Below are 19,796 nucleotides of genomic sequence, written 5' to 3'. Positions count from 1 at the left end.
TGTCAATGAGAGAGTTCAGTGTATGTTGGTGGCTCCCTGTCCACTGGATAGGAGTGTTAGGTGGGAGGTTACCTTTCTTACCTTTCTTCCTGGTGGTGGCCCTGACCTTCTCTCTGTGAGTCTGATCAGGTGGCGTTGAGAGCAGCTGGTAGAGAGGCTGTGCTATTCTGGAGAAGTTTGGGATGTATGTTCGGTAGTATGAGAGAAATCCCATCACTCTTCTCAGCTCTCCAATCATTGTGGGCTCTTTCTCCTTTAAGGCTTGGACTGGGGCCACTTCAGCCGGGTCAATGGTGTAGCCTTCTCCAGATACCAACCGTCCCAGGAACCTCACCTCTCTCTTTAACACTTCACACTTTCAGGGGCTGAGCTTCACCCTGTGCTCCTGATATCTTTGTAACACAGTTCTCAGGTGCTCGATGTGGTCCTCAAAGTTTGGACTGTGGACCAGATTGTCATCCAGATATGGTTGACACATGACATCTCTCAAGCCACGCAAGCAGTCTTCCATGTTCCCTTGGAATTCCGCGGGAGCTGCACTCAACCTGAACGGGATTCGGACCCACTGGTACAGGCCCCAGGGGGTTATGAAAGCTGTCAGGGGCTGGCTTTCCTTGTCCAGGAACCCCTGGTGATACGCTTTCCCCTGGTCCAAGACGGAGAACCATGAGCTGCCGGTGAGAGAATCAAGCATGTCTTGGATTCGAGGTATGGGGTGGCGATCAGGGACTGACTTTTTGTTTAACTCCCTGTAGTCACAACACAGTCTTAGAGTCCCATCTTTCTTTCGCACACACACGACCGGTGAAGCGTACGGTGAGCATGAAGGAGTTATCCAGCCCCGATTCAACAGGTCCTGTATATACTCTTTGACTTCCTCGTGGAGTGGCTTTGGGACCGCCATGTACGTCTTCCTTACTGGAGTGGTGTCGTGCAGCGTTATGTGGAGGTTCAGTGAGGGGATTGAGCCTATGTCCTCATTGTCGTACGCGAACGCGTGACACTCCTCTCTCAGTAACTGTTTTGTGATCCTCCTTTGGTCATCGTTTAGGTGACTGAGGTCGACCGGGGGGTCCCACCAGGCTGGCTTCTGTGTTTCTGTCTCGTCACTGCTTGGAGTTGCTACTGTATTGGCTTGTAGCTTTACTCCCTCCCCTATTCTCATTTGCTCTGCGCTGGCAGCATAAGCAGTCTTGACTGTTTGCAGGTGACCAAGAACTGTGCGCTGGTTTAGGGTAACACTGTGTTTGTTTGTGTTGGCGATGGGGACTGGCACATAACCTGACCTTTTACTGGGGACAGTGACTAGACCCTCCTCTATCACTACACCCTTTGGTAATGTAGGCTCTTCACTAGGGACTAAAAGCAGGTCCTGGCCCTGATACTGGGCCCCAGTGTTGGCGTTAACACACACTGTGGTGACCTGTTCAGTGGCTAGAGTGAGTGTTCTTTTTCCTGTGTGTACTATTCCTACATCTTCATTACTAACTGGGGCATGGGTAAGCTGCAGCACTGATTGTGCTGTCTGGACTGTTATCTGAAAGGCTTTACCCACAGTGTGGATGGTCTCGGTCCTTGAATACTGACTACTCTCCCCTATTACTTCCTTACTTCCTCTATCACATTGTAACCAATTATGGGCTCTTCTGCTACCTGTGAGTCACTAGACACTAAAATAGGTACTAGCAGTGGCTTTGTCATGGCAGAGTCTTTCCCTAGTCTGAACTCTACCTCCACCCAGCCCATGAACGGGATTTCAGTCTGATTGGCTGCCACTCCTACCAGAATGTCCGAGCCCAACAGTTCACTGAGAGGTCTCACCGTGCTGTTTGGTAAGTGCAGCTTTCTCCCTTCTTCATTGATGATGGTCGCCTGAGCGCCTGAGTCCCATAATGCTACTACTGGAACTGTATCCAGCATGCAATGGACAGTGTGTCTCTTGGCAATCAACTTGAGTTTTTCCTTGTGTCGTGGTGGAAGGTAGTTGACTGGTGAGACTTGAGGTGGTGTGGGAGAGGGGACAGGTTGCTGCATGTTAGGACTGGAGGAGTCATGGGCTACCGAGAGTCCTGGCTCGGCAGCCCTGTCTAGTTTCCCTGCGGCTCTCTGGTCCGTCGACATCCTCTGGAGAGATGCCCCTCTTGCCCACACTTGAAGCAATGTCTGCATGAGTCACCTATCTGAGCTTCCTGACAGGCCCTACAGCCCCTGGGACAGCTTCGGTTGCGAGTGTACGTTCTCTCTGCTTGTCTGGACTTTGTCACCTCAACTGTCTCCAACATCAATCTTTTCATTTCTAGAACCTCAGCCTTTAGCACTTCTATTGGGTCTGTCTCTGTGCTGCGTCCCTGACTTTTCTTGCTCTGCCCCCCTGCTTCACGGTTAGTATCAGTGTCCACTCCTGCTACTGCGGCGTCAGGTGGATACACTTCAGCCTGCACTTCACTGACTCTTCACTTGCTTGTGACTGTCTTTCTCAGTTTTTGCTGTCTTTGCTGCTCTAGATTTGCAGCCTCACTGACTCGCTCAATTAACACCTCATCTGTTACAGTACGATTACTGACGTACGTGTAACCCAGTCACACAATGGGTTATTAATAATATCTGGTTAGATGTGATCCAGTTATCCCAGCAAAGGGTTAATATTGTGTTTTGATTGATTTGTGTAGAGCTATGCTTTCTAGCCAATGAGAAGCGTCTGCCTATCTGGAAGTCCCGCCTCCATTGCAGTCAGCTGCTGTGTGCGCGAGATTGTTAGAACGCGCCACAGAAAACAAGCATGCGATCTCTCGAGCTAAAAGTGAGAGGAAAAAAGAGTGAACGAAAGAATTCGCCATTGTCCATCAGTGGGGAGACAATCGTCCTGTCTTCTCGTGTCTTTGTGTTGACTTGTTATCAGAGAAGTCTTAAGTTGAGTTGATAAAAGTTAGAGACATCGCCAGCATTCCTGTTTCCCACCGGGGCTCCGGTGGAATTTCTGCGTCGTTGCTGCGTGAGAAACGTTCGTCTTGGTGAGTCGGACGACGTAGCTAGCATGAAAAGCTAACTAGCCAGCCTGGAAGACGTAGCTAGCATGAAAAGCTAACTAGCCAGCCTGGAAGATGTAGCTAGCATCACCATAATGTGAATTTGGAAAAAGCATTTTACTTGAAAACGGTTGAAGAGAAAGTCTTCACTTTGGGTTATTTTACATGTCAGTATGTTTCATAATGTTAGAAGAACATTATGTATGTTTGTTTTTGAACTCGAGTGTAACGTTTACCAAGAGTGGTCCAGGGGCCAGAACTATAAAAAACCATTGTAGCTGACTGTAGCTATTTTGAATGGCTATTATTTTGTAGTATACAGGCAATTTGCTGTGTGTATGTATGTATATATATATATATATATATATATATATATATATATATTGAGTTTATTCAATTGTGAAAGCATATGTTACAGTTGTGTGAGAATATTTACTGTACAGTTAGTTGATAATTGATAATTGATATAGTGACTAAACCCTGTTTGTAATACAGGTTGGGTCTGTTGAATGATTGATTGTTCCTGACGAGGAACTGGCGAGCCACCGCTCGGAACCAAGAGAAAGAGAAGATTCTCCACCTACTATCTTCCACACGTCTGGTGTGGTAGGACTCTGCAAAAACACACACACACACTTTTATTTTTATTTTCTTTATTGAACCAAAAGCGCTTACTGTATTAGGACCCGGGTCATTGAGGGATTATTGTATAATTGTTTGTGTACCTTTGAGTGTTGCAACTACAACACTAAATATTTCTACTTACCATTTTATCCTGGTTGTCCGGCTCCTATCATTTCTCAGTCCGGTTAATCACAACTCCTACGAACCTAGTAAAGAGATGTACTTACCCTATGGTTACTACTACTTACCTTAGATGGTTATTAATCATCCTTGCAGGTTATTCCTTATCCAAGTGGGTTACATACGGCTTGAGTTGGAATTTAACTGCATCACTGTAAAGACCTGTCTCGATTTAGCGGAGGAATTAGCTCTGGGCTAAACGGCTCACCTTCCTCACCTGCATCATCATCACTACATTTTCTCATTAACTTCTCTTTCAGTTCTATCGCCCTGAACAAGAAATTCTGGGCGGACTCTTTTGGGTCTTGTGTCATGTTCATCAGGTGGTACAGCAGGTCGGAGGAGGAGTCCACTTTGAAGTGACTCTTGAGTATGGTCTTGAGAGTGGGGAGCGTCGGTCCTCGTTTGATTTCAAGCATCTCCCTCAGATGGAGGCCTGGGCTCACTGCACGCGTGACTGCTTCAGCGATCTCCGCTTCCCCATGTCCTTTCCGATGTCCAGACTCGATCTGGTTGAGGAGGCTGGTATAGGACAATTTCTCCTTTTGACCGGCTTCACCAATCTGTCCGATTATCCGGAACTCCCGCCTCAATGTTACCTCTGGTAGTCTGGTCGGTGCTGTGGTGGCAGTCCTTGTGTCCTCTTCCTTTGCAGTCACGGTGACAGTCGTAGCGTCCCCTCCTGCTTGTGTTCTCTTCATCTTTTCTTCCAATGCCCCGATTTCGTCTTCCATCTGCTGCTGCAGCTTCTTCTACTGCATTTCCAAATTCTCTAATTCACTTGTTTCCTGAACTTCAGTCTCAGCCTCAGTTCCATTCTCTGACGGCTTCAGGGAGGCCAGGTAAGACAGTATCAGCTCTAACCGCTGCTGACGTGACGCTTCTTCCTCCTCGATTTCATCTACCGTGGTCTCAACCAACCTGATGAGGGCGCGTCTGGCTCTGCTGGCAAACCCCTCGATTGGTGCGCTACATTGTAGATGCTCACACAGAGAAATGAGCTCCGTCTTCTCCAGCGTCAGCAGTGTCCTGCTTATGTCGTCCCTTGCTTCCTCCATGGTGCTTCTTGTCTGCTCTGCATCTGGGCCGTGGGCTGAATCAACCATCCTCTGCTACCAAAATATGTAGCGTGGTGCAGAATGATGTGTTTGTCTCAAACTGTCGCTACACATTTAATTGAAGATTGTTTGTTTTATTTTCTTTCTGCAAACAACAGAACTAACATTTATTATATATCAACAGTCGCCACACAGTCTCTTCGCAACTTGCTGTGTCAGAATCTCGTTTTCTAATCATTCACATACAGTACATTATGGACTTGTACCAAAATACAATAATAAATCATGTCTTAAATCTCTCAACGTCTTCTTCAATCATGTACACTCAAAAACATTACGTTTCTCAAATAATACCACCAATCAATCATGTTACAAGTATCTAAATTGTATCCATGTGAGCAGCGCGGGCTCCCTGCTACGGGCTCATTGTTCTCATCCCCGACCTCGCGCTCACTCCATGGTTACTGTATCCAGGCCAGCTAAGCTAACTGAACCGGCTAGCCACCGTTAGCTACATTACGTTAGCCGAACATGTTACGTTCATAACAAAACAATATTAGGTTCACCCGGCGTCACATTCTATCACTAAACATATTCCTACTTCACACTACACATTTCTAACTCCACTAGCTTAGCTGCAAACAACAGAAATAACATTTATTATATATCAACAGTCGCCACACGGTCTCTTTGCAACTTGCTGTGTCAGAAAAAAAAAAACTTGCCATGTCAGAATCTCGTTTTCTAATCACGTACTCACGCGAGACTTCACTGCGCACTGCACACTTCACTAGCGACGCTGTCCTCTGCTGGCCGGAGTTAGACATCACAACTAAATTCTGATACTCAGTAATACAAATAACCATCAGAGAAATATAACCACTGCCCGAACAGGGATATATGAAAACAAAGACAAGTTTAACATGGAAATAACATAAATCTTGGAAAAATAACCTAACTATGGCTTGGTATGCCACATAATGACTCTTCTACCTCTGCTGACAGTTTACTAACCTTCCTTGATCATTTCACAAAAAAGGCTGTCAAACAGTGGCTTTGTAACATCAGCTGTAGCACATCTGAAAGCTCTCGCAAGGAGTCACAATGACATTAAATTGTGTTTAAGTTCAGATGTGTGCTTTGTCTATCTTGTGGAGCTCGGAAGAAAGCCAACACACAACTTGCCAGCCAAAGCGGATGGTGTTAAATCAGATCTCAGGTTTGACTATATGCAGCTTCTGGTGTGAAGGCATAGAAAAAGCACTGACTCACAACCCTTACTTGCATGCAGTCAGCTGAGAGCGTTGAGAGGATTAGAGGTGGCTTCTCTGGTGAGACCGAGGTGGCATGAGGTGTGTGTTTAAAAGTGTGAGTGAGGACTAAAAGCTCAGTTACCCTCATAAAGTTAGAGCTCCGCTTCTGACGCCTCTGCAGCAACCCATGGCCCAATTTCATGAGGTCGTTGTCTGGAGGATGCAGCGGGCACCGCGGCTGCGGTGGCTGCCCACCGCCAGCATGACAGCAGCGGGCTGTGTTATTACCACAACAGGTTGGTGCCAGGACCAAGCAGCGTCGCCCGCCATGCAGCTTCAGCGTCCAGGGAAATGCCAGGGCCGGCGCTCACTAGCAGCTCCGAGCGCTGGCGAGAACAGCAGGCTGTTGTTTATCAAGGACGCCTTAACTGGCCGGCGGCTGCTGGTCGATTCGGGCGCTCAGCGTAGCATCCTGCCTGCATCGGCCGCGGACACCATGGCCGGCGGACAAGGCCCCGCGGATGGTGCCGCGAACGGCACGCCCATACGTACCTACGGCACCAGGTATGTGGAGGGTGGGACTTCGTTATGGCCGCGGTGTCGGTTCCCGTCCTGGGCGCGGACTTCCTGTGCGCCTTCAGGCTGCTGGTGGATGTTACGAACTGTCGCTTGATCGATGCTGTCTCTTTCGCTACATACCCGCGCACACTGGGAGGTGCAGGGACGCTCGGCCTGTCAAACATGCTCAAAAATCAACGACTGCTCGCAGAGTTCCCTGACCTCACCACACCTACGTTCTCATCAGCGGTAGCCAAGCACGGCGTGGAGCACCGTATTGCCACCGACGGCCCCCCGGTCTACGCACGTGCTTGGCGCCTCGACTCTGCTAAGCTCACGGTCACCAGGGAGGAGTTTGCCACCATGGAACTCCTCGGCATCGTGTGCCGCTCGGACAGCCCGCGGGCCTCCCCCCTGCACATGGTTCTAAGGCTGACGGCGTTTGGCGCCCCTGCAGCGATTTTCGTCGCCTGAACAACGCCACAACCCCTGACCGGTACCCCGTCCCGCACATACAGGACTTCTCTGCCCACCTGGCGGGGGCCACCATCTTTTCCAAAGTAGATTTGGTGCGGGGCTACCACCAGTTACCGGTCCACCCTCGGGACGTGCCCAAGACAGCGGTCATCACGCCATTTGGACTCTTCGAGTTCCTGTGGATGCCCTTCGGTCTCAAGGGGACAGCGCGGACCTTCCAGCGGCTGATGGACTCTGTGCTACGGGATATGCCGTTCTTGTTTGTTTACTTGGATGACATTCTCGTGGCCAGCGCATCCGCGGAGGAGCACCTGACGCAGCTCCGGCAGTTGTTCGAGCGGCTCAGTGCGCATGGACTCATCGTCAACCCAGCCAAGTGCCAGTTCGGCCTGTCGTCCATCGACTTCCTCGGCCACCGCCTCTCCCCGCAAGGAGCCTTTCCGATTCCTGACAGGTTCACTCCCCACGCAGCTCACCGCATGCGGCCCTTGTACGAGGCCCAGTGGGGTAAGGAAGCCAAGGGCGAGGTAGACTGGTGCCCGGGGATGGACGAAGCTTTCGACGACGCCAAGGCTGCGCTGGCGCACCCGTCCCCCACTGCCCCGATTGCCCTCACGACCGACGCCTCTGACTATGTGGTCGGGGCGGTGTGCGAGCAGTGGGTCGGCAGCGCCTGGCAGCCCTTGCCTTCTTTAGCAAACAGCTTAAGGACAACGAGCGGAAGTACAGCACTTTCGACCGGGAGCTCCTGGGTCTCTTCCTCGCCTCCCGACACTTCAGGTTCCTGTTGGAAGGCCGCCGTTTCACTGCCTTCGTTGACCACAAGCCGCTGACATTTGCCATGGCCAAGACCTCCGACCCAACAGCGTCAGCTCTCTGCCATCTCGGAGTTTACCATGGACATCCGGCACGTGGCTGGCAAGGACGACTTGGTCGCTGACTGCCTCTCCCGGGCGGTGGCAGGGTCCGTTCACTTGGGACTCAATTACGCTACCATGGCTGCAGACCAAGCCGCTGACATCCAGGCCTATCGGACTACAGGGCTGCGGTTGGAGGATGTGGTGTTTGACAGCGCCAACGCTACGCTCCTCTGCGACGTTTCCACGGGCCAGCCCCACCCCATGGTGCCCACCGGCTGGCGGCGCCGTGTTTTTGACGTTATCCATGGCCTTTCCCACCCGGGTGTGAAGGCGTCCACTAAGCTGGTGGGGGCCAAGTTCGTCTGGCCCGGTATCAGGAAGGACGTGGGCCGGTCGAACTGGCCCTGCTCCCCTTCTCAGGCCCCTGGCCCAGCCTCGGCCCCTGCCAGGGCTCCGGCTCTGTCCCCTGCCCCCGCCCCCATACCCATTCAGCGCAGCCGTTTTGGCCCCCTGGTCCGCCCCCCGAGACTCATTTTTTCGTGATGGTGAATTCTGGGGGGGCCTGTGTAGTGATACACAAATGAGGGTAGATTCACCAGGGGCTGCTGCTCAATTTAAGGCGGACATTCGGAGTGCTGACGTAGGCACTGCTTAGAGTTTCCGGGGTGGAGCCATGTTAGCAGCAGCCTAGCGGTTGGTCAGCTGGTTGCCAGGAGAGATTGTTCTGTATCGGTGTCGTTTTGTGTGGCGAGTAAACGGAATTGACTCGACTCGATCTCCCCGTCTCCTCATTCCTGCGCCCCCACAATATAAAAACAAGTGTAATATCTGTTACACTATGTAAACAGTCGGTGTGTCGCAGTAACCGAGTCATCATATTTATGCCAGATGTACATGTGTTATTGCAGAGTTTCAGGATATTATTGCAACCTTAGAGTTGGTTAACAGAGTTCAGTTATTTAATGGCACTCGGGTAGAAACTGTTCAAAAGTGCGGAAGTACGGGTCTTGGAAGACCTATAGCGCCTCCCAGAGGGCAGCAGTGTGAAAAGGTGGTTGCCCGGGTGGGTGAGACGAGTCAGGCAGCGGGATCTGTATAGGTCCTCAAGTGAAGGTAGCTGTGTGCCGGTGGGTTTCTGTGCTGACGTCATCAGTCTCTGCAGCGCTTTCTTATCAGCCACAGTGCAGCTGGCACACCACACTAAGATGCCGTAAGTGAGGATGCCCTCTATGGAGCAGTGATAGAAGGACACCAGCAGCGGCTGGGACAAATTAGCTCCCCCCAGTGTCCTTAGAAAGTAAAGCATGTCTTTAAAATCTGTTTTTTTTTTTTTTCAAGAGCTCTGTTAAGCGGTCTGGGACAAATCTCTTAGCATCGCTTTGATCGCCCTACAAAATACGTTTGATATTATGATGCTTTTTTCTTTTTCGTTGCATTTAAGTTTTATTGAGTTTCTTTAAGGAACATCAATACCAATGATAAAGTACAAAAGGCCAAAAATTACATAAATAAAAAGAAGAGAGACAAGAAAAAGAAAAAGAAAAACAAACATAAACGAGAAGTAAAACAGAATGAAGTAGCAGCAGCACACAGCATGCTCTGCAGCATGTGTGACGGTAATGATGGTAGAGTGCGTCTGTAGAGTGGAGCCTGTAGAGTGGGGTCTGTAGAGTGGAGTCTGTAGAGTGCGTCTGTAGAGTGGAGTCTGTTGAGTGGAGTCTGTTGAGTGGAGTCTGTAGAGTGGAGTCTGTAGAGTGGAGTCTGTAGAGCGGAGTCTGCAGAGCGGAGTCTGTAGAGTGGAGTCTGTAGAGTGGAGTCTGTAGAGCGGAGTCTGTAGAGCGGAGTCTGCAGAGCGGAGTCTGTAGAGTGGAGTCTGTTGAGTGGAGTCTATAGGGTGGAGTCTGTAGAGTGGAGTCTATAGAGTGGAGTCTGTAGGTGCGTCTGTAGAGTGCGTCTGTAGAGTGGAGTCTGTAGAGTGGAGTCTGTTGAGTGGAGTCTATAGGGTGGAGTCTGTAGAGTGGAGTCTATAGAGTGGAGTCTGTAGGTGCGTCTGTAGAGTGCGTCTGTAGAGTGGAGTCTGTTGAGTGGAGTCTATAGGGTGGAGTCTGTAGAGTGGAGTCTGTAGGGTGGAGTCTGTAGAGTGGAGTCTGTAGAGTGGAGTCTGTAGAGTGCGTCTGTAGAGTGGAGTCTGTAGAGTGGAGTCTGTAGAGTGGAGTCTGTAGAGTGGAGTCTGTAGGGTGGAGTCTGTAGAGTGGAGTCTGTAGAGTGCGTCTGTAGAGTGGAGTCTGTATAGTGGAGTCTGCATCCACACAGACTCCACGACACACCTTCACTCGGCTGGTGTGACACGATGCACACATGTGAATATTCTTTACCGGCTTCTTTTAGGAAAGCATTAACATCTTTGCTCTATATGCTGCTTTAATATTTATAAAAAAATATCCACTTATAGAAAAGAAAGAACAACACAGAGGGGAAAATATGTGCAGGTAGATATGTACAGGATATGTACAGGATAGGTGTATACAGGATATGTACAGGTAGGTATGATGCTTTTGTCAAAGTTGTGACAGCAAAATGTGATGGTACTGACACGTGACGGTACTGACAATTTTCACTTTTTGGAGAAAAAGTTGGCCAAGTCTTAGACTTGCTAAGCTAACTTGTTAGCTAGCATACAATGTACAATCAGTATACGTGAATAAAGTGAAATGTCTCATTTCTGAACTAAACTCCTCAGTAACTTGGTTGGTAATGACGCCTAATAACCATCCTGTCATTGGTAATGACGCCTAATAACCATCCTGTCAGACCAGGACACATAAACCTTCACATTACTGACATTTGTGGGCATGGAGAAGTCACGCTTCTGCCATGACTGGGCATGCGCCTCTGACACTTCTCGTTTCCATGGCAACCACGTTGTTTGAAAAAACGTTATTACTCTCTGGTGTCCCGTACGATGGTAATGACAGGAGTATGAGGGGCAGCTATATTTAACTACAAACATGTGCAAATTGCACATACTATATAAACCATATGAATTTGAAACATGTCTTTTTAAATTATTCTGAGAAATTGAATTTAACCATTTTTATTGCTTTACTATAGAGGGGGGGTTACGAAGTCTGGGATGGGAGACAAGCCCAAAACAGCGAAGTTCTGGCCCGTTTGAATTTTCAACATGCTGAAAAAGTATCAAAATGTCACAACTGAGACACGGGTCTTTTTTTTCATAGCTAACACATCATAACTCTAACAAACACAATAGTTGCCCCCCCCCCTTGAAAATCTACCCTGGGGTCAGAAAAACTCCCCTAGCTGAAGAATCACCTGTGTTTGGTTTTACAGATCTTCTCCAGTAGAAGCTTTAAACGGAACTGCTGAATCGGGGTCTGTCTTGTTGTCTGTCTGCCGAGCTTGCAGGCTGGACACTACAAGTTAGCTGGGCAGAACACTAAAACGGTTTACTGTCCTGTTCTGTCTTTACTGTTCCTTCCGGGTGGCCAGCACCGAGGTAAGAAAACAACATCAGAGAGAGAAAAGGGTCACAAAATGAAATCAGCCCTTATTTATAACAGGGCCACAGCATAAGGAACATGGTTTATATTCTCAGTTTTCGTGCAGGGGAATTGGGTATATGAGAGAATCACTTACTTTTAATCCTAACACTTCATTTGTGTCACAGCTGTAATCTCGTTAAAGATCTGGGCTCAGAAATCGGGGAGGAAAGCAGCCGATTAAAGTTGGAGCCAAATCAGAAGCTAACGCCACCTTATGTTGTCATTGTATTGTTACAATGAAGGTGTTCTCTGCATTTACCCCCATCCTATTGTACAGGAGCAGCGGGCAGCTGCAGCGCCCGGGGACCAACTCCAGTTCTTCTTTCCGTCGCCTTGCTCAGGGGCACAGGCAGGAGTATTAACCCTAACATGCATGTCTTCTGGATGGAGGGAGGAAACCGGAGCACCCGGAGGAAACCCACGCAGACACGGGAGGAGGACATGTAAACTCCACACAGAAAGGAGCTGGGACGGCCTGGGGTTCGAACCCAGAGCCTTCTTGTTGTGAGGCAGCAGCGCTGACCACTGGGCCACCGTGCTGCCCTCAGTAATCAGGTGTAAATTTTCACCTCCAAAAACCACGAACACAGCATAATAAAACATCCCGCAACAATTTCTTATTCGTAAATGTCTAATATTGTGTTTCTTATCCTTTAACCCGTTACTGTTCTTAGTTGTCTCAAGCACTGTGAGGGCGTGGTCTCTTCCTCATTAATATTCATTAGCTGACTTGAGTGACAAATACAAGAAAGGGTTGGCAGTTAAGGGTGGAGGGGATTTCAGAATTTGACGATGTGATCTGATTGGCCGTATGTAAACGAGTGTCTGGTGACATCATGAGTATCAGAAAACAAGATCAGCTGAGAGAAACACGGTGCTTTAAACAAACAAACAAGCAAAAAACAAACATCAAACTGAGAAAGCAGTCAGCGAGCTACACTCCTTCCCTCTGGCATCAGGCTTAAAACTCCACGTATCAGAATGTGAAATCTTGAGTCTGTGTAACACTGAGGAAACGTTAATGTGTTCTAATAAACACGTGTTAAATACCTTGGAATTCATGTTTCTAAAAATCTTAATGGACGACAGGACAATGACTTGAAACCCAAAATACAAAAACCAAACCATATTCTATAGGTGGCTTCAAAGAGATGTGTCCTTGTCAGGCAGAGTTCCGTTGAGTCAAGCCGATGGTATTTCCAGATTTGGTTACCCTGCCCTCTCTCTCTAGTTATCCAACAAGCCCCATGTAAAGAGATGAATAACACTTTGATTCATTCTATTTGGGAAAATAAGTGCCATTACTTAAAAAGGGAGATTTTAGCAGGCCCGAGAGGTGGAGGTGGCATGGAGATATTGGACTTTACGGACGTGCCTATACCGTCAATTTAAAATGGATTAAGGAATATTTGAAAGCGCCAGAATCCTTATGGTACTTCGGACCGCGGAATATTTTTGGAAAAATTGGAGGCCTACAATTTATATGACAATGTAATTATAATGAAACCAAGTTACCACAAGAGCTGTCTAAATTTCAGCAGCAACATTGTGTTTTAATCACAACTTCTCTCCTCACAAAACTGAACAATGAATACATAACCAGAAAGAATAAATCGCTATATGATGGGAATATAATTTTTCTTGCAGACTTACAAAATGACGACGTTCAGCTTCTCAGATACGAGGGGGTTCTAAATGCTTCTAGATGCTTCCCTGCCACTTATAAAGAACATCAGACGGTCTTAGATGCTGCTCCCAGCGGAACCCTGCAGCTGATGACGCGCACTGCCGCGAGGCAGGGGGCACGGGAATTGAAACCTACTTCCGTTGTTGGTGGAGTAGATATCAAAAGCCACCAATGCACTAGTACACATATTAGGAACCATTTCCACAGCAAAAGGAAAATTACTCCACGAAGGACATTTGTGTGGAAGTCCCATTTCTCTAATATTGATTGGGAAATGGCACGGCTTCTCGTTAACCCCCAACAAATTGCAATGACAATTGTATATGGGCTTCTCCCATACACATTTGTTATCGCCGACAAATTGAAAGAAGTGCATTGCAAAATTGCGCACAATATTTATCCCACCAACAAAACAACCTCAACATCTGTGGATATCGACATAAATTGTGAATTCTGTGAAAATGGAGAAGAAACTATGAAACATCTCTTTTATGAACGTCAGTACACAGCAGGATTCCGGGAAGAAATTGAGGATTAGTTTGTTGCTCAAACCAATCAGGGTGTGGTACTATGTTAAGAAGACAAGACTCAGAAAGTTCAGCAGATTGTCAACTCATCGGTTCTACTGGGGAAATACCATGTCCATAAAGCAAAGTTCTCAGGATCTCGCCCATCATTTGAGCCTTTCAGGATCGAATTCAGAAAGCACTTTGAGTCCATCCAACTTGTGAATAATAAGAAATGTGCCCACACGGTTGGTATGCTGCAAGAATTTTAATTTGAAGAAACTTGAATTTTATGACTGCCTCTGTTTATATTACTGTCTTTTTACATTTCCCCCACGTCTTGATGACGCGTTGGTTGTAATGTCGTCCTGGGAATGGAGTCATACTTTGTTATGTTATCCTCGCTTCACCAGGATGCCTTAATATGTTCTGTTTTTGTTTCAGTGTTGGATGAATGTTTGTTGTTGTAATACTTGTTTCTTCAATAAAGAGACAGTGGAAGAAGAAAAAAAATAAAGCTGGGAGAAACTGAACCAGGGAGAGCTCTTATAAAGAGAGAAAAATAGAGAAACTGAATTCTACCTTTCATGTATGTCTGTGAATGTTCTCATTCATCCAGGTCATGGTTATCCAAAGGAGTTCAAGTCCAGTTGCTCTTGAGTCAACTCCTTTGGATACCTTTTGTGTATTTTCTTCACGAGAAAGAGACGGTACAAAAGGCACAACAATTTAACTGATAGGTGATGCTGAAAAATATTGTTTGTTTCACTCCAACTCAGACAGCTCAAAGCAAATGGTAATATCTGTACAGACAACCGCTGAAACAAACGATATCAGCTGGTAAGGTAATGTCAAGTCAAGTCAGTGTCAGATGCTATGTCAGCCGATAGCCCCTTATCAAATCCAGGAGCCCATATCATAATTCTTATCCATCAATACACCGTCACTCTCTTACACAACCATAACCTTGGACGGCTTCCAATCCAGAGCTGCGGAGTGCAGGCCAAGAACCACTTGAAGGGACATGCACGCAAAGTTTCCAGCTGAGAAGAAGAACATTTTTCCTTTCAATTGTTTCTTTTTACTTGGCCCCAGCTATTACAAATCTCTTGCTGAATAATGGTGTCTGTTGATTTCTCAGTGACGGCCCACTGTGGGATAATACTGACACCAGATAGACTGGGATTAAAATACATGTTGTACCGTTTCAGTACACCAGAGGGCAGTATAACCCAGTATGACCGCAGATACACGGCTCACTGACCCTGTTTACACTTGGCTTTAAAATGCGTTTTGGGCGATTGGATCACAAGTGTCCATCATGCGTCTCCAAATGCGTCCTGCTGACCACCTGTGATCAGATTTCGTTACTCCGAAGAAGAAGATTTCCTGTTACGTCCTTGTCGGGGATGCATCAGCATTTATTTTATTACTTTATTGATCCCGGTGGGGAAATTCTTCCTCTGCATTTAACCCATCCTAGCTGTGTAGCTAGGAGCAGTGGGCAGCCGCCGTGCAGCGTCCGGGGACCAAGTCCAGTTGGTCTCGCCGTGCCTCGGTCAGGGGCACAGAAAGGAGTATTAACCCTTAACACGCATGTATTTTTGATGCTGGGGGAAACCGGAGCACCTGGAGAAACCCCACAGACACGGGGAGAACATGCAACCTCCACACAGAAAGGACCTGAGATCCCCCCCCCCCCCAAGGTTGGACGAACCCAGGGTTCGAACCTAGGACCTTCTTGCTGTTAGGCGACAGCGCTAACCACTGTGCCGCCATGCCGCTACACTACAAAAGATATGTGGTCAAATGCGTCCCAGACCACCTCGGCAAGTGGTTTGAGTAACCGGTTCATAAAACGTTTCGGTGGTCGTTTACACTTGTATTTAGCGCCGTCCACTTGTGATCCGATCACCAAAAAAAAAAAAAAAACGCATTTTAAAACCAAGTGTAAACGGGGTCAACCAGTTGGGAGAATAAAAAGCATTGCTGCTAAACACCGAGTTATTGAATTGCTGTGTGACGGTGTGCCTGGTTAGACTCCTGTACACAGCTGGACGTCTTCTGGCTCATGACCCCCCCCCCCCCCCCAGTAGACGAACAAAGAAATTCGCCACAACTTTCAATTACGAGAAAGACAGACAGAAATTTGGCAAAGAAAATGTACCTTTTTATTGAAAGTTGGGGGTATTAAGTACCAAGAAGGCACACACCAAACTTCATCATAACAAAGAACTTTTTACTGTACTATAGGGCGACCCAAAAAAAAACAACATTTTTTTTCCTGAAGGGAGATCCTTTCACAGAAAGGGCTATGGACACAGTGCAGACGTACACACTCCTGTATAGTGTCGGTATGAACAAGTGTTTCAATCAGGCGAAGGGAACTGGGTCAGATTGTAAGCGGTCAGGACCGGGGGTTGTGGTTGTATGGCTACAGTATGTACCGTGACGAATACTGTTTGGATATAGGAGACACAACCCAGTCAATCACAACGGGATTAGAAAGAGTCCATTAATTACTACAAATATTTACACATTTGTCAAAACCAGCGGATACAGAATTCCTTTGCGTTTAATGACACGACATGACCTCGCGCGTGTGTCCATCGCTACACGTTTCATCGGTTTGTTTGGTTCCTTGGGTCGGTTTTGTCTTTGACCTCAACGTGGGCCGTTGCGGCGTTTCAGTGGAGTCACGTGAAAACTAAAGCCGGTTTAACATGGCCGTTACAGCATGTCGTCGCTTTTCCCCCTCCAAAAGAGAAGGCCTACAGACGCCCTCTCTGAGCTATGCTGTGGAGAGCCCCTCCAGGAGAGAAGGCCTACAGACGCCCCATCTGAGCTATGCTGTGGAGGGCCCCTCCAGAAGAGAAGGCCTATGGACGCCCCCTCTGAGCTGTGCTGTGGAGAGCCCCTCCAGGAGAGAAGGCCTACAGACGCCCCATCTGAGCTGCGCTGTGGAGAGCCCCTCCAGGAGAGAAGGCCTACAGACGCCCCATCTGAGCTGCACTGTGGAGAGCCCCTCCAGGAGAGAAGGCCTACAGACGCCCCCTCTGAGCTATGCTGTGGAGAGCCCCTCCAGGAGAGAAGGCCTACGGACGCCCCCTCTGAGCCATGCTGTGGAGAGCCCCTCCAGGAGAGAAGGCCTACAGACGCCCTCTCTGAGCCATGCTGTGGAGAGCCCCTCCAGGAGAGAAGGCCTACAGACGCGCCCTCTGAGCTATGCTGTGGAGAGCCCCTCCAGGAGAGAAGGCCTACAGACGCCCCCTCTGAGCTGCACTGTGGAGAGCCCCTCCAGAGGAGAAGGCCTACAGACGCCCCCTCTGAGCTATGCTGTGGAGAGCCCCTCCAGGAGAGAAGGCCTACAGACGCCCCCTCTGAGCTGCACTGTGGAGAGCCCCTCCAGGAGAGAAGGCCTACAGACGCCCCATCTGAGCTGCGCTGTGGAGAGCCCCTCCAGGAGAGAAGGCCTACAGACGCCCCATCTGAGCTGCACTGTGGAGAGCCCCTCCAGGAGAGAAGGCCTACAGACGCCCCCTCTGAGCTGTGCTGTGGAGAGCCCCTCCAGGAGAGAAGGCCTACGGACGCCCTCTCTGAGCCATGCTGTGGAGAGCCCCTCCAGGAGAGAAGGCCTACAGACGCCCCCTCTGAGCTATGCTGTGGAGAGCCCCTCCAGGAGAGAAGGCCTACAGACGCCCCCTCTGAGCTGCACTGTGGAGAGCCCCTCCAGGAGAGAAGGCCTACAGACGCCCTCTCTGAGCCATGCTGTGGAGAGCCCCTCCAGAGGAGAAGGCCTACGGACGCCCCCTCTGAGCTATGCTGTGGAGAGCCCCTCCAGGAGAGAAGGCCTGCAGACGCCCCCTCTAAGCTATGCTGTGAAGAGCCCCTCCAGGAGAGAAGGCCTACAGACGCCCCCTCTGAGCTATGCTGTGGAGAGCCCCTCCAGGAGAGAAGGCCTACGGACGCCCCCTCTGAGCTGTGCTGTGGAGAGCCCCTCCAGGAGAGAAGGCCTACAGACGCCCCCTCTGAGCCATGCTGTGGAGAGCCCCTCCAGGAGAGAAGGCCTACAGACGCCCCCTCTGAGCTGTGCTGTGGAGAGCCCCTCCAGGAGAGAAGGCCTACGGACGCCCTCTCTGAGCCATGCTGTGGAGAGCCCCTCCAGGAGAGAAGGCCTACAGACGCCCCCTCTAAGCTATGCTGTGAAGAGCCCCTCCAGGAGAGAAGGCCTGCAGACGCCCCCTCTAAGCTATGCTGTGAAGAGCCCCTCCAGGAGAGAAGGCCTACAGACGCCCCCTCTGAGCTGCACAGTGCAGCTCTTCCCCCGCTGTGTGGAGAGCAGCACATGCTGGCTTCTCACACAGCAACACCGTGCAACTCCCAGCACGCAGCTCTTGGATCGGGTCGTAAGGTCAGAGCCGTGTTCGGAGGAGTTTAGACACTGGTTGTTAAAACTTTACAGCCCTAGAAAGCAGGGGTCGCAGCAAACATCCACCCATCCATTATCCGAACCGCTGATCCTGCCCTCGGGGTCGCGGGGATGCTGGAGCCTATCCCAGCAGTCACTGGGCGGCAGGCGGGGAGACACCCTGGACAGGCCGCCAGGCCATCACAGGGCCCACACACACACACACACACACACACTTAGGGACAATTTAGTACTGCTGAGTCACCTGACCTACATGTGTTTGGACTGTGGGAGGAAACCCACCCAGACACGGGGAGAACATGCAAACCCCACACAGAGGACGACCCCCAAGGCTGGACTACCCTGGGGCTCGAACCCAGGACCTTCTTGCTGTGAGACGACCGCGCTAACCACTGCACCACGGTGTCGCCCTGCGCATATATAATATATGTTATATATTATAATATATATAATATATAACCTATATATATATATATATATATATACATATAAAGCTGTTTGTGGAGCCGTGTTACGCCGGTAACTTGTTTGTAATTGGTGGTGGGAGGGAAGCTCCTGGACCGATGGTCACATAGTATATTGGTTATAATGCACGTTATCCCCGCTAACCCCCAACACACCGTTGTTTCCGTCAGTCTCGGGCAGCGTAAGACAGGGAGAGGACACGCTGCCGGACCGCAGCCAGAACAGAAGTGTGTGGGACGACCCAGCCGAACCCGGGACAAACGGGAGACACAAGATTTTAAAGCTGGATGGATGTTTCAAGCGCACGCCGTGGGTGTAAATTGACCAGAAAGAAGCCCGTGTGAGATAAAATTGATTAGCTGTTATTAAAGACGATAACCTTTGTTTTAATCAGTTACACCTGCCGTGGGGTACATCAAGTCCCAGTACTGAGATGGAGTATTTTTGTAACACGAGCGGCGACAGTTTGAGACGTTCGACTTTACGCTCGTCTGCGGCTGTCGGCTGCGTCCTCCGTGGGACAAAACGGCGCAATAAAAACCGGCCTTCTGCCAGGCCGCGGGTATGACAGACGTAATTCTGACGTCACGGGTCCGTAATACTGTCACATACACCGGTTATAATACTGAACAACATCAACCGCACACAGGGCTAACTTCTCAACGTATACAACACAAAACGGAAGCAAGCCGTACAAAAATACACATAAATGAATTCAATACTATAAAACCATAGGAGGAAAAATGAAGACAATGTAAAAAAGAAAAAGTTCCAGTTTTTTTAAAAAAAAAAAGAAAAAAGAAACGCTAAAACAGAGTTGGTAAAAGAATCAGGTGGAATGAAGCCAGAACGTCAATTTGATTTGTGTGTGTTTGTCTTTTCTGGGGGCTCCATGTGTACGTGGCCCTGCAGACAGGCGTGTTCAGCACACACCTCCACACGCGTGCACGCAGGGCCCGAACGCTGCTGAACGCTGCTACTCAATGCTGCTGATGAACGCTGCTGAACGCTGCTACTCAATGCTGCTGATGAACGCTGCTGAACGCTGCTACTCAATGCTGCTGATGAACGCTGCTGCTGGACACTGCTGAACGTTGCAGAACGCTGCTG

The 19,796-nt window shown here is 49.1% G+C and overlaps 1 protein-coding gene and 1 long non-coding RNA gene across 2 annotated transcripts; both read left to right on the top strand.

The window, feature by feature from the left end:
- Positions 1–3,522: 3,522 nt before the first annotated feature.
- On the top strand, positions 3,523–12,221 carry LOC130126829 (uncharacterized). The gene is made up of 3 exons (XR_008811738.1): positions 3,523–3,632; positions 11,388–11,553; positions 11,877–12,221. It is a non-coding gene; the product is annotated as an uncharacterized LOC130126829 (long non-coding RNA).
- A 4,294-nt stretch (positions 12,222–16,515) lies between these two features.
- On the top strand, positions 16,516–19,777 carry LOC130126094 (putative uncharacterized protein ENSP00000383309). The gene is made up of 2 exons (XM_056295457.1): positions 16,516–18,203; positions 19,603–19,777. The coding sequence occupies exons 1-2, from the start codon at positions 16,516–16,518 to the stop codon at positions 19,775–19,777; spliced, it is 1,863 nt and encodes a 620-aa protein (XP_056151432.1).
- The last annotated feature ends 19 nt before the right edge of the window (positions 19,778–19,796 follow it).

Source organism: Lampris incognitus, chromosome 16 (genome assembly GCF_029633865.1).
Source record: "Lampris incognitus isolate fLamInc1 chromosome 16, fLamInc1.hap2, whole genome shotgun sequence".
Taxonomy (NCBI): Eukaryota; Metazoa; Chordata; class Actinopteri; order Lampriformes; family Lampridae; genus Lampris; species Lampris incognitus.
This window is presented reverse-complemented; position numbering and strand designations above follow the sequence as displayed.